Here is a 15044-nt window from a genome sequence, read left to right as displayed (position 1 = left end):
AGGAATAGTCCAAAACGCCCCTTAAATTACTTAACAGAAATCCGACCCAGCCTGGGATTACGCAGCCTGTGACGGCCCGTCGTGCCTGCGACGGTCTGTCCTGCTGCTTCCGTCACAAAGTTCAGAGACTCAATTTCCTTGAAGAGTCTGTGACGGTCCGTCGTGCCCACGACGGTCCGTCCTGCCATGTCGTCACGAAGTTCAGAGAGTCGATTTCAGTGCCCAATTTTCAGAATTTCTAAGTGTTTTGGAACGAGACCCCCACGACGGTCCGTCGTGCCCATGACGGTCCGTCGTGGAATCCGTCGTCTCAGCCAGTTTTTTTCCAGAAATACAATCTGCTGCTCAAAACGACTAAACAGGTCGTTACAATAATATATTTGCTTTCACATCTCTTGGAGTAACTTATGACAAAGAATTAGCAAAAAGAAATAATGGTATGTATACTTTTCGAGTTCAAGGTCAGGTGTATCATTTCATCAATGACTTAATTGCTATTGACAAAAAAGGAAAAAATCTCCAAATATATTTTTTTGATAGTGAAAAGGAATTAAGAAATCGAATGGCATGTTCAAATAAATTAAATAAATTTGTTGTGAAAACTCTGATGGAAATATTAAAAATTAATCCATACTCTATGTTTTTAAAATCTTTAGTAGATGTTCCACAACTATCTGACTTTTATATTGCACTTAAGTGTGATTTTGGCTTAGATCAACGTATATATAACTTACCAACAGTATCAGAAGTTGCAGGAATATGGGTAGAACAAGATATTACTAATTCTATTCCTACACCACATATTCGAATCTATACAAAAAGTGATAATAGTCAATTGATTCATTATTATTACGATTGTTATGATCCATTGCTATTCCCATATGGTCAAGGTGGATGACACTGTGGTATTAAGAAAATTAAGTGTTCTTCAATAACATCAACACAAATCTATTGCGAACAAGAACAACTACCAAGTATAAAAAATGTGTTCAATAGACAATTACTTAACATGAAAGTCGAAGTTATGTTAAAAGAAAAGCATAAACGAGACAATATTTCTTATCGTGAATATTACTGTTACAAACTTCAAATAAGAGATAATGAAAATATTGTCTTACACGTAGGAAGTTTATTTTAACAATATGTAGTAGATGAAGGCATAAAAATTGAAAGCCAACGATTAGACTTTGCTTCTTTTAATCAAGATTTATTTAGGATTTATGTATTAGACAGAATTTTGAATGTTTTACGTAAGGGGGAAAGAGAATCTTCACATATAGGAAAACAACGCGTACTTCCACCTTGCTTTACTGGAGGTCCAAGAGATATGCATAGACGATATATGTATGCTATTGCATTAGTGCAATGTTTGGAAAACCTGATATATTTTTAATTATAACATGCAATCCTTCTTGGCCTGAAATAGCAGAAAAACTTATATCAACCGATGAGGTAAAAAATAGGCCAGATCTGATTAGTAGAGTGTTTTAGAGCAAAAATAGAAGAATTGAAAAATGATATAATTAAAAGGCGATATTTTTGGTAAAGTTGTAGCATTTATGTATACAATAGAATTTCAGAAACGAGGACTTTTCCATGCTCATTTTCTTATCATACTAAATGAGAATTACAAATTACTAACTCCAGAAGCATATGATCGATTTGTATGTGCTGAAATACCAAATGAAAATATATATCCACTATTTATATTCACTTGTTACACAACACATGATGCATGGTCCTTGTGGTAATTTGAACCCAACATATACTTGTATGAAAAAAAAGATGTTGTAAAAATAAGTATCCTAAAGAGTTGTAGAACAAACAACCAAAGGAAAGAATTCATACCCAATTTATACAAGACAAAATACAGGCAAAATTGTGAAAATTAGAGGACACTTTCTTGATAACTTGTGGGTTATTCCTTACAATCAATATTTGCTTTGTAAATTCAATTGTCATATAAATGTAGAGATTTATTCAGATATAAAAGTTGTTAAGTACATTTATAAATTCATTTTTAAAGGGAATGATAAAATAGAATTTCATATACAGACTAATGATGTAAACATAGAGATAAATGAAATAAAAGAATATCAATCTGCTAGGTGGGTGTCACCACCTGAAGCTGCATGGAGAATATTTGCTTTTTCTATTTGTGAAATGAATCCAACTGTATATTACCTACAACTACATCTTGATGGACAACACTTGTTTCCTTCAAAAGTAGCGATAACATTAGTAATGTTGCAAATAATCCCATTATAAGAAAAACAATGTTAACTGAATTTTTTTTTATGAATAAATCAAACAAAGAAGCTATGGACCTAAATTTATTATATCGTGAGTTTCCTGAACATTTTGTATAGTCAACAACTGATAAAATATGGACACGTCGTAAACGAGGTCACGTTATTGGACGTGTAGTGACATGTCATCCAACCGAGGAAGAAAGAGACTATCTTAGACTATTGCTAATGAATGTAAGGGGGCCAAAATCATATGAAGATCTGCGAAGTGTAAATGGATTACAATATAATTCATTTAGAGAAGCTGCTGAAAAACGAGAACTATTACTTTGTGGTAATAATTTGGTAGAATGCATGTCTGAATCTGCAAGTTATCAAATGACGTCCAGTTTAAGACAATTATTTGCTATGTTATTGATTTATTGTAATCCAACAAATCCTAGAGAATTATGGGAGAGATTTTAAAGCCTTATTTCTGAAGATTTCAATAAAAGTTCAAATATAAATGTAAGAGAAATACGTTATAAAGTATTAGATTATATTAATGATATTCTTCATTCAATGGGTTGTGACGTTAATGAATTCGAATTAATTTCAGAATATATCAAACCTTCATCAATAGCAAGAGAAGCTAAAGAAGTTCATTATGAAAGAAATATCATCGTTAGTGAGAAAGATTTATTATTAAAAAATAAATTGAACTCTGAATAAAGAAAAGCTTATAATATTATTCTTGATAGAGTATTGTCAAATAAATTTGGAGCATTTTTGATTGATGGCCCTGGTGGAACGGGTAAAAGTTTTTTATATCGTGCTTTATTAGCTACAGTAAGACATAAGGGATTGATAGCTTTAGCAACTGCAAGTTCTGGTGTTGCAGCTTCACTTCTTCCTGGAAGTCGAACTGCTCATTGTCGATTTAAAATTCCTATTGATGTCGATGAAAATTTTACTTGCAATATTAGTAAACAAAGTTCACTAGCATCTTTAATACGAGATGCACGATTAATTGTGTGGGATAAAATTTCAATGAAAAAAAAGAAAATGGTTGAAGCATTTGACTTACTATTAAGAGATCTAATGGAAACAAATACGTTATTTGGTGCTAAAATAGTTATTTTTAGCGGTGATTTTCGACAAACTCTTCCTGTTGTTCGTAGTGGAAAAAAAGAAGATTTTATTCGCGAATGTTTATTGTATTCTGAATTATGGAATGAACTTGAAAAACTACAATTATCAAAGAATATGCGTGCAATTAAAGATCCTGAGTTTTGTGAATTTTTAATGAGAATTGGTAGTGGAAAAGAAAAAACAAATGACCATGAAAAAATTGAAATTTCTCATTCTCTCATTATTCCTTTTACTTCTGAAAAAGAATCTCTAAATCTTCTATTTAAAAATACTTATCCCGAATTATACAAATGTTGTACAAAAACTTCGTTTGTTACTTCTGGTGCTATTCTAAAAATTAAAAATGATTTTGTTGATGATATAAATGACACGTTGATCTCTCAATTTTCAAACATTGAAAAAGTATATATTGCTATAGATGAAACTATTGATCCAAAGGATCAAAGTGAATACGAAGATTTCTTACACACTTTAAATCCTACTGGTTTACCTCCATACAAATTAACTTTAAAAAAGAATTGTCCGATTATGTTACTAAGAAATTTAAATCCCTGTGAAGGTTTATGCAATGGGACACGCTTAATATGTAATGATTTTAAACTTCATGTAATCAGTACAATAATATCTAGCGGTGATTTTAAAAATACTCATGTATTTATTCCACGAATACCACTCATGACTTCAGAAGATGAAAAACTGTCACTTTCTTTTAAAAGAACGCAGTTTCTTGTACGATTATGTTTTGTCATGACTATAAATAAAGCTCAAGGACAAAAATTAGATTTTGTTGGTATATATTTAGGGAACTCGTCTTCTCTCATGGACAATTTCATGTTGCTTTATAAAGAGCTACAAGTTCCGACAATGTCAAAGTATTAATTAGACCACCTATAATTGTCGAAAATGACGATCATTACACATATAATGTTGTCTGTAATGAAATCATTGAAAACTTCTCTTCATCTTTGTGTTATAATGTGCAATGGTAAATTTTTATATACAACTTACATACCCTATATGTATATTTTTAATGTATTTATATCATTATTAATATTACTTTCATTATACATTTGTCTTTAGCTTATCCTCTTATAATGTATTTTAATTGCAGATATATTGCAACATGGCGTAAAGATATACCATCAATATGATCACTCCAGATACTAAAAATTTGACATGTAAAGTCCAAGTTGTTGATAAAAATCGACCAAGGGACAACAAAGATAAAATCACAAAATATCAAGTCTTAATTCTGCAAGATGAAGAGGTATTTATTTTAATAAAATATATTATTGATTTTAAAGCTTGACTTTAATTGATTTAACTAAATAATCCATCATTCATATTTTTACTTTAATAATATAAAATAATGATACGATAACTTTAAATTCTACACAACTAATCAAACTTTTAACAAATTCTTTACAGGAGAATCAAGTTCAGGCCACCATTTTCAGTACTGATATAACATATTTTGAAAAAGAATTTGCTCCTTTCAAGACTTACTTGGTATATGTTGCATATGTGAAAGTCCAACCTCTTAGATACGAAAATTCACTTAACAAATTCATTTGGACACTCGACAAAAACACCATTGTTGAACCAATTGAAGAGGTCAAACTTCCAGAGGATCCATTACCACCACCAACACGACCGGCTATTGCCAAATTTGACACTTTTGAGTATCAACCTAAAAAATTTGAATTTGATATTTATAAATTTATTGAATTATTTTTACTATTATTCACATAAAATCTAATTGTTATTATAATAGAATATTTCTCATGATCTAATCATTGTTTTTCTATTTTTGTTTAATGCAAGATATACTTGCCATTGTCATTAATGGCAGTCCTTCAATAAAGACAACAACTGGAAAGCGACTTCAGGAGTTCATTGTCATGGACAAGCTGTAAGTATATATATAGAATATCACTCTTGTCATTTATCTTTGTATCTTATTACTTGTTTTTCAAAAAAATATTCTTTTTGGTTAATAGAGTTCTCTTTTTCCTTTTTGTTTTTCGTAGTTGATATATTTGTATTTAATAAAGTTATTATATATCTTACAAATTTCAGTAACTTTATTTTTGTAATCGTCTTCTCCAAATGGGTAATCCTGATTTTTGGAATTTTACCTGTACTTTTAGCAGTGTTCTTTGTTTTTAGCTAAGATTGTCTTTTTTCTTCTTTTTCGTTTTTATTTATTATTTATTTGTGCATCTTCCTCTCTCTTTTGTTAATGAAGTAATGTCATTGAATACCTTGTTTCTTTGAGCCATTGTGAAGTAAAGATTCAGTTTTTATAAGCATTGATTTTCTTCCTGGTTTATTTCTCTCCTTTTTATTTTAGATAAATTCACTCTCCAATATTGTGGATAATGTCTGTTAAAGAGGAATATACTCATTGCTCTGTTTGATTTGTTTCCCTTGATAGTATGATTTACTCTTATTTCTTAAAGATCAAGATTGAATTTTGATCAACAACTAATAACATTCAAGTTTATTGAGGTTTCTTGTTCATGTTCTCTTTAGAAGCCCCAATCAGTGAGATTAAGTATCTGTTAATCTCAATTTTCAATAACTTTAAATTTCTCTAAAGTACACTTATCTTAATTTGGTTAATTTTATCACAAAAAATTCATATTAGATTAACTATTAGTATATATTGGCCATCACTTTGAATATCTGTAATACTTTCATAGATTAAAAAGTTCATCAATTTCATTGTTCAACCAGATTGTTTCTTTGTTTGTGCATCTTTTTTTAACTTTTATATCACAAAAAATGCTACTATTTGTTCATAATAATCTAATTTGATTTTTATAATTTATAATTTATAATTTATAATTTATAATTTATAATATAATATTGTTTTAACAATATCACATATCATCTCTAACTTTATTTTATTGTTTAATAACGTCCTGCGAAACATATGCAGGAAAAAACCAACAAATCTGACACTTTTGGAGGATTTTATTGATCATGAGGGAGTTAAACTTTTCAATCAACTTCATGATTACCCGATCATTCTTGCTAGGAGAATTGCGAAATCATCCCTAGGTAAAACTGCAAATAATTTTTTTTCTTGTTTTGAAAAATATATGACATGATGAAACTAAAATCACATATTCAAATGCACGTAGGAACATCGAATATATTCATTGGTTTGACGAGCAAATTCAATAAAACAATTGAAATCAATCCTCCATATCCATGCTGAGTTAAGGACATGGTAATATATATTTTTATTTCATGCATCGAACTTCCAGAGTATTTTGACATATAAAATACATCTTTATTCTTGCGATTAAAAAGTTTTAAAGTTCTACTCTTTTTTTTTCATAATCTTTCTACGAGACATATATAATAAAATGAAGATCGTAGAATTCTTATTTATTTTTGATAAATGTATATACCGTATACTTATTTGCAATTCTTTTTAGAATTTTCAAAATGATACAAGTGTTTTCAATAAACGAACATTAATAAATTTTCATAATTTTACTTGTATATATGATCAAAACAATTGAAGCAAAGGTACTTGCTTATAAGATGAAAAGTACAACTCCAACAGGCTCTATTATGTTAATTCCATTTGAGGATGACATTATATCTGTGGCTAACATCCAAGCACAACCTCCGGTTTATTTGGAAATTCTTTATTTACAAGTGAATAATATTTGGTATTATTGAATTTGAAGGGACAAATATTTAATATTGAGGCTGAATTGTGTCTTGCAAGTAAGGATCAACTCTTTAGTGTGTTAGCATGCTCAAATTGTAAGCAATTATTCACAAGATATAATGTGCGAAGGGAAATCTACTGCACAACTTGTCACCGATCCACACATCTTATTCTTAGGTATATTTGCTCTTCTACAAAATTAAAATTATTAATAAATAATTAAGATTATTTATTTTGTTTATTCAAACAAATAAATGTCTTAACTGACCATTACTTTTAAATTTTTTCATTAATTATCAAAACAGGTGTCAATTTGAAGTTACTGTTAAGGACAACAACGGTTTTGCAACAGCTATTGTTTCAAATGAAATTGCAGAGAAAATGTTGCACCTCACTTCCGAAGAAATTTATGAAATTTGCTTCGTTAAGGTATATATTATTTTTTTTCTCACCAAATAATAACAAAGAACTTGTAGTGAATTTATATTTTCATTGTTTCTTGTTTCTTCTCTTGAATATAAGGTTCAAGTATCGATTCTGAACTATTAAAAAAAAGATATCTTGAATAATATACTATCTAACTTCTAAGAGTTTCAAACTAATGTACATATGATCATGTGAACATATGAGTTCCTTAACTTGAAAAGGATACTGTAGCTCTATAAGCTTAGAACTCTAGCATGACAAAATTTGTAATAAAGAACTTTTTTATACAAACTTTCATATCTTAAGTTCATGTTTCTTTTCTGCAACATTCATATTACACTTTTTGTTGTCGAATTTACAGTCAAATTTCTTTATAAAAATATTATCATTGTATATATATTTTTAGGCTTTTATTCATTTTATAAGTTTTTTCCGTTGGCTGAGAACTTAGTGCAAACTGTTATGCACCTACCACAATAGGCATGATCGTTTTTAGAACTATAATTACATGTTAACTCTAATTAGTCGAAAGACCTTCAATATTGAATTTGAGTTCAGATGTAAATACACAAACATGAAGATATTTATTTTCCTTTAAAATATATTTAATATTAATTTTTTGGGTAATTCTCTTTTCTTTCTTCATCCACTCTTCTTTTGATTTGAGAATTCATGATCAATGCATATCTTATTATTGTTGAATTTGTTATTATTAATTAAATATTTTTTACCAGAAAGGAACATTATCGCTGCAAAATGTGGAAGATCAACTGAATGGAAAAATATTCAACATTCAAATGGAAAGTCTATTCACAAAAAAGTTGGATGCAACGCAAAAATTATCCATTTTGTCTTACCTGGAGAAAGAAGATGTCGTTCATAACCAATGACATCTACAACAGTCAATGTTACAGAAGGAAAAAGCGCACAATTGAACATGTTAATTCAAGGGAAAAAGAATATCCAAGCATCGCAAATAAATTTAATCCTCCCATGAAAAAAATTAAAAGGTATGTAAATTATTTTGTACATTGTTTAAAAGTTTATCTTTGCAATTGACTAATAGAAATAGGATTTACTTATCTTTGTATTTATTTCTTGAATTCAATTCAGTCTCTAGGCAGATTATTTTTTATTGTTTCAAATTTTAGTTGAAACACTTTTGCTGTGGTTGTCGAAGCAGTCAGTTTTTGCACTTTTTTGCTGCTGCCATTGAATGCAAAATTTTGCAAGCTTCTGATGTTGCTATGTGGATGTCTTATGTTCCTGTTCTTTGATGGAAACTGAAAATATTCTCATATGATAGCAGGTTAGTTGAAAGTCATTTTTTACAGGTACTACATTTATCAACATAATGAAAATTTTTTCTTTTTGTTTTTATAGTTATTCCTATCGTTGAAGGCTATTGTATTCATTTTTAGTTCCTAAAAAGTGATGTAACTTTCCTCTATTGATTTTGTCAGAATAACCACCTTAAACTGATAGAATCAAAAATTACAATACGAAATAACATTTAGTAATTAAAAACTTGTGAAATCAAACCTTTTTAGTAAAACTTATCTAGAAAGAAATGATGAGAATAATCCTTCTACAATATGCAAAGCTCCAGAAAGCTTTATGCTAATTTCAGATGACACTTAGTATTATATGTTGTTCATCTTATATTTTCAACATACTTAGAATAAAACTTTGAACATCTTTGTAAGAAAACAACTAGTAGAGAAACTAGAATCAGAAACAATTTTTTTTTAAAAAAATATACGAAATATTTTTCTTAAAGAAGAATTGTTGTTAATATGTGTCTAAAGAATCTTACTGATTCCAACAAACTTTGCAGAAACACGAAGTTACCAAGTTTAATGAACCAGTGAAGAACAAAAGAATAGAAGAATTGAAATTAATTCACAAATCTAAAGTTTGTAAAACACGTACCAGAATCTGGAAAATTTTTAATAGGAAAAAGATCAAGTCCACTGAATTCACAGTGTCCCCTTAAGGAAATTATTCCCCTCTAGTATCCGAGGTTTGATTTGGATTATGACATCCCAGGGTAAAATGATCTCAATCACCAGAGTATAGATACCAAAAACTTCGGTGTAAGCGAACCACTCAACGGTAGTAAAGTACACTTAGAATACTAGATTTAGTAGTTGAAGAAGAAGTCCATAAATTCTATATAAAATGAGAGGAAATCCCTCAATTTATAGAAAACAAAGGATAGTGCAAAAAGGTTCTTATTGTGCCTTACCGGAAAAGTCACAAACCTTTGGAAAAGTCACAATCTTTCAGAAAGTTCGTCACCTTTCATAAAAGTCACAACTTTCCATAAAAGTCACAACTTTTCATAAAAGTCGCAACTTTTCATAAAAGTTACAACTTTTCATAAAAGTCGCAACATTTCATAAAAGTCACAACTCTTCATAAAAGTAACAACTCTTCATTTTTCATTCACACCTTTTTAAAAATCCAACAATCCCCCGCATGAAGGGGGAATGGCTCGAAGACAAAGAAACAGACAAGTATGTGTACTTTACAAGCAAGAATTAATTGCATCTGGATAAGTAGGTTTCCCCTTGGACTTTTCGTAGTGAACATATGTCAGATATACACGGTCAATCGGTAGATGCGATATCTTTGAACCGTCGAACTTTGGTGTATACCTAGACAACCATATGTCACACAATTAACCCTTTACCATTTATGGTTCTTACGATTGTGTTCGTTTTAGCCATGAACACCTCCTGGTTTCATGAGTGTATAGAGAGATGGGCTTCTGACAATCATCTTCTTTGAAGCGGCTTACACTTCACACTCACATAGGTGATTTCTAATCGTGTTATCATGTAGATACACTATTTGGTCAACTCTGCCAAACTTAGCAAATCATTAAAACCATTAAGCTTTATTAACTCATTAACAAGCCTTAATGTTGTATCCTTGTCCCTGAGCATTGTCTTCATCATGATAATGGATTGAGTTTATTGACAATGCCGAACCGTCATTCACAACTTTGTTTTTCTCCTTGAATCTAGCTGTTGGGATCTCCAGTCTGCTAGATAGAGTTACCGCCATGATGACTTGTCCTAAGCCGTAAATTCATTCCCTTAGATGATCTTTTAACTTTCTCTCTAGTTAGGCCTTTTTGTAAGTGGATCCCACACATTATCCTTTGACTTTACATAGTCAATTCTGATAATTCCACTAGAGAGTAGTTTTCTAACAGTATCATGTCTATGTCGTATATGACGAGACTTTCCGTTATACGTCACGCTCCATGCCCTACCTTTTGCATCTTGACTGTGAAAGTGTATGCATACTAATGCCAATGGTTTGGGCCAAAATATAATATCTTTTAAGAAATTCCGGAGTCTTTTAACTTATTCACCGACCTTATCTAGAGCACCTAGCTCAAAGATTATTGTAGAGCTAGCGATACATGTCTCTTTTGAAATATTTCTAAGAGACTGCTCCTCTACCAATAGTAAATACATATCCACTCGTGAATTTTACTTCATTCTTTCGATGATTCATTTTGCATCACTATATCATTCAATATTGTTGGATATTGTTATAATGCAAGACATAGTTTTAAGTATTATTTTAAATACTCCAAAACTCTATTTATTGTCATCTAATGAATTTATTTGGGATCACTTGTGAATGGACTCAGTTTAAAATAGCAAATGCTATATCTGATCGCACACACTATATGATATACATCATGCTTTCCAAAAATCTAGCACAATCCAATTGTGAGTCACTTTTGTTTTCACTCTTTTGAAATGCAAAGCTCACATTTATTGGACACTTGACAATATTGACATTCAAATATTTGAACTAGTTAAGTACCTTTTCAATGCAATGAGACCGTGAAAACTAAACATTATGGAGTTCTACGAATTCTTATATCTAAGATCGCATTAGCAACTCCAATAATTTTCATTCCACTTTCTTTATAGCATACGTTTAGTAGCATTTATGTCATTAGTGTCTCTATTGATGATCAACATATCACCAATATACAAACAAACAATGACCTTATGATTTTAATGTGAACACATTTATCACTTCCATCATTCTTCAATCCATTTGCCGACATGGTTTGATTGAATTATGTCATTGTTTTGGTGCTTCCATAATGTGACTTAACAAGTTCACATACTTTCTTTTATTTACCAGGTACCACAAAACCCTCGGGTTGTTCCATGTAAATTTCTTCCTCCAATTCTATATTTAAGAAAGTTCTTTTCACATTCATTTGATGATTTTGGAGGTCATATACCACAGTAATAATTTTTGCATCCGAATGGATGTAATTCTAATTACCAACGAGTATATATATCGACAAGATCAAAATCTTATTTTTTTCTAAGGCCTTTGACACAAAGTCTTGCTTTATATTTTTCAACAGTTCCATCAACTGTTATTTTTTCTTCTAAAGATTCATTGAACCCAAAGGTTTATTTTCTTGAAGAAGATAAATTAACTTTCAATATTGTTTATTGAAACCATCTTTCCAAAGGATGAGTCTATAGAAGACACAGAAAATGTTACAAAATCATATTCGAAGGAAGTAAATGTCCTTTAACATTTTACTAAGCCTCTGAATCTCTTTATTAAGTACATTATCCTTTTCATTTCCTAGGCCTTTTAGACCCTTCTCTAGACTACTCAAGTCTAATTTTACAGTCCACAATCATAGGTCCTATTTTAATTCTTTTAGGAATAGGATCTTGGACTTTGACTAGATACCCCCACACTTTGAAATATTTCAAGTTGGATTTCCTTTCTTTCCATTTCTCATATGGAAAAGATTGTATTCTGAATCAAACAAAATCGCTTTCTTTCTAAAAGGACAAAACTTTTTGTTGATTCCTTTTGCAGTAAGGATAGTTCCTCCACACAAGTTTTGTGTAAACCCGAACTTATAAATAATGCATCCATCATTTCTTTCAACGTTCGATTTTTCATTAGATTGAGGTGAATGTGGCAGTAGTTTGATATTTCACTTTCCAAACATATTTCTGCACAATGAGATTTATACTCTCCATTCTAATCACTTCTTATATATTTTTTTCACACTGATTTTCAACTTTGATATTACATTGTCTAAACATTTCTATTGTTTCATCCTTACCATTTAGCAAAGACAGTCATTTCTATTGCAATTCTCAATAAAAGTAACAATTACTTTTTCCCACCATGAGATGGTGTTAACTTCATATCATCAATGTCAGTGTAAATCAATTCTAAGGGATTAGAATTCCTTTCAACAGATTTATAAGAATGCTCAACATACTTAGATTCCACAAAAACTTGACATTTTTATTTATTGCACTCAAAGTTACGCAAAACTTCTAAGTTGATCAGTTTTTTCTTATAAGGTTTTGTAATTGACATGCCTCAAGTGTTCATGTCACAAACATTGACTCAAGCAAGTAAGAACAAATAAAAACATTGAGTCTGAAAAGCTCTTCTCGAGGTAGCTTTGTCCTGACTAATATTTTGTTCCTATTTCTTACAATTTTGTGTGATACAACATTGTTTAGATTGTCAAATATCCTTTTCAGAAGGACATTTCCATAACTTTCAATGTGATTGTTATAGAACTACCTATGAACAAAGTTTCATCGGGTTCAATAAAGACAATATAGTCCAATTGTTATTTTTACAAAAACATAACAAATGACTATTCACCAATATTCATGTCTATGCAAATACTTTTATTATAACAGACATATCTTTTCATGGAAAATCACAATATTTTAAGTGATTTTTTTTTTTTAAAAAAACACAATTATTTTGAACAAGTATATATATAATTTGGATGTTTCATACTAGTCACACTATATACTAGTAATAGAGAAACTCAACAATCACAATACCAAATATACTCCAAGAATTTTGTGGGTATAACATAATACAAAAGTATCATTGAATTTCATATCTTTTGTTCCAAAGTTAAATTAGACACCAAGTCTAATCATAAGCAAATAACCCCCACATTTCAAATGTGATCTCAAAAATATTTTTCAAGTATTTGAAAATAGTTTTTCCACATATTTTAATGTTGGAAACATTATTCTACGAAAGAATAATAGTGCTGCAATTCTCTTTGACAATGTTTACGCAATGTCAAAGTTCATTCCATAGAGACACAAAATCAAAAATTCTAAGTCACTGGTATTTTTTCTCTATCATAAATAGACATGTCACTTAGTATTTTAAATATTAACAATAAGGACAAAACAAAATTGTACAATTTATTTCTATGTTACATTGAAGTTTATAGAAAACCAAAAGTACAACACTGACTTATTGTGTGAAGTTTTCATATTCTTCAAACCAATTGCAGAGTCCAATTTATCCAGAGTATAAAACCACAAAAGTTTTTAGTCTACAAAAATCAGACACACTAACATTTCTCATGGAGTATAAAGCTACAAAAGTCTTTTTTTTTCTCCAAACAGAATAACACATATTCGTTATCACATAGAAATGTTTTTCTTATCAAATAGTCTTCCAACTATAACAATTTGACATACTATTTTATCAAACAAAAAATATGCATCTCTCATTTTTGCAAACTAAAGAATTTTAAAAGCAACAATATCTGCGAAGTAAAATTCATTCCACAACATATGGTTTGCAAATCTTTTTCCAAAGATACACATAATAAAAAAAAATAAAAAATCAAAGATGATTACTCTTAGAAACTATTTTCCTCCTTAGATAATTTAATAAGAAGGTTACCTGATAATCTTTAAACGGAATACCATAAATTTTTTTTGTTACATTCTCACTTCGACTTTGCTAAAACAACGCAACGAATCATGGAGAAGTAATGCATTTATTTTCTACTTCCATGATCAGATTCTCTCAATCAGTAGAATACCAAAAAAATATCAACAGTATAATAATTTCCTTAAGATTGTTATTCATCTTGTATTCCAAACATACTTAGAACAAAACTTTGAATATTTTTGTAAGAAAACATAGTTTAAGAACATTCTAACAACTAGAAAATTAAAACTAGTAGACAAACTAGAATCAGAAACAGATTTTTTAAAAAAAATATACAAAATATTTTTCTTAAAGAAGAATTGTTGTTAATATGTGTCTAAAGAATCTTACTGATTCCAACAAACTTTGCAGAAACACGAAGTTACCAAGTTTAATGAACCAGTGAAGAACAAAAGAATAGAAGAACTGAAATTAATTCACAAATCTAAAGTTTGTAAAACACGTACCAGAATCTGGAAAATATTTAATAGGAAAAAGATCAAGTCTACTGAATTCACAGTGTCCCCTTAAGGAAATTATTCCCCTCTAGTATCCGAGGTTTGATTTGGAATATGACCTCCCAGGGTAAAATGATCTCAATCACCAGAGTATAGATACCAAAAACTCCGGTGTCAGCGAACCACTCAACGGTAGTAAAGTACACTTAGAATACTAGATTTAGTAGTTGAAGAAGAAGTCCATAAATTCTATTTAAAATGAGAGGAAATCCCTCAATTTATAGAAAACAAAGGATAGTGCGAAAA

The 15044-nt window shown here is 29.8% G+C and overlaps 1 protein-coding gene and 1 long non-coding RNA gene across 2 annotated transcripts in view; both read left to right on the top strand.

Annotated features, from left to right (window-relative positions):
• The window catches only part of LOC114076080, a 15231-nt gene extending 10201 nt beyond the window's left edge, over window positions 1-5030 (top strand). The window contains exons 3-4 of the long non-coding RNA XR_003576688.1: window positions 4492-4647; window positions 4809-5030. This is a non-coding gene — a long non-coding RNA (uncharacterized LOC114076080). The remainder of the gene's footprint in view (window positions 1-4491; window positions 4648-4808) is intronic.
• Window positions 5031-6942: 1912 nt separating this feature from the next.
• Window positions 6943-8500, top strand: LOC107010522. Its single transcript, XM_015209810.2, has 4 exons — window positions 6943-7028; window positions 7088-7248; window positions 7377-7500; window positions 8232-8500. The coding sequence occupies exons 1-4, from the start codon at window positions 6969-6971 to the stop codon at window positions 8385-8387; spliced, it is 501 nt and encodes a 166-aa protein (XP_015065296.1). The 5' UTR covers window positions 6943-6968; the 3' UTR covers window positions 8388-8500.
• Window positions 8501-15044: the final 6544 nt, after the last annotated feature.

Source organism: Solanum pennellii, chromosome 2 (genome assembly GCF_001406875.1).
Source record: "Solanum pennellii chromosome 2, SPENNV200".
Lineage (NCBI taxonomy): Eukaryota > Viridiplantae > Streptophyta > Magnoliopsida > Solanales > Solanaceae > Solanum > Solanum pennellii.
This window is presented reverse-complemented; position numbering and strand designations above follow the sequence as displayed.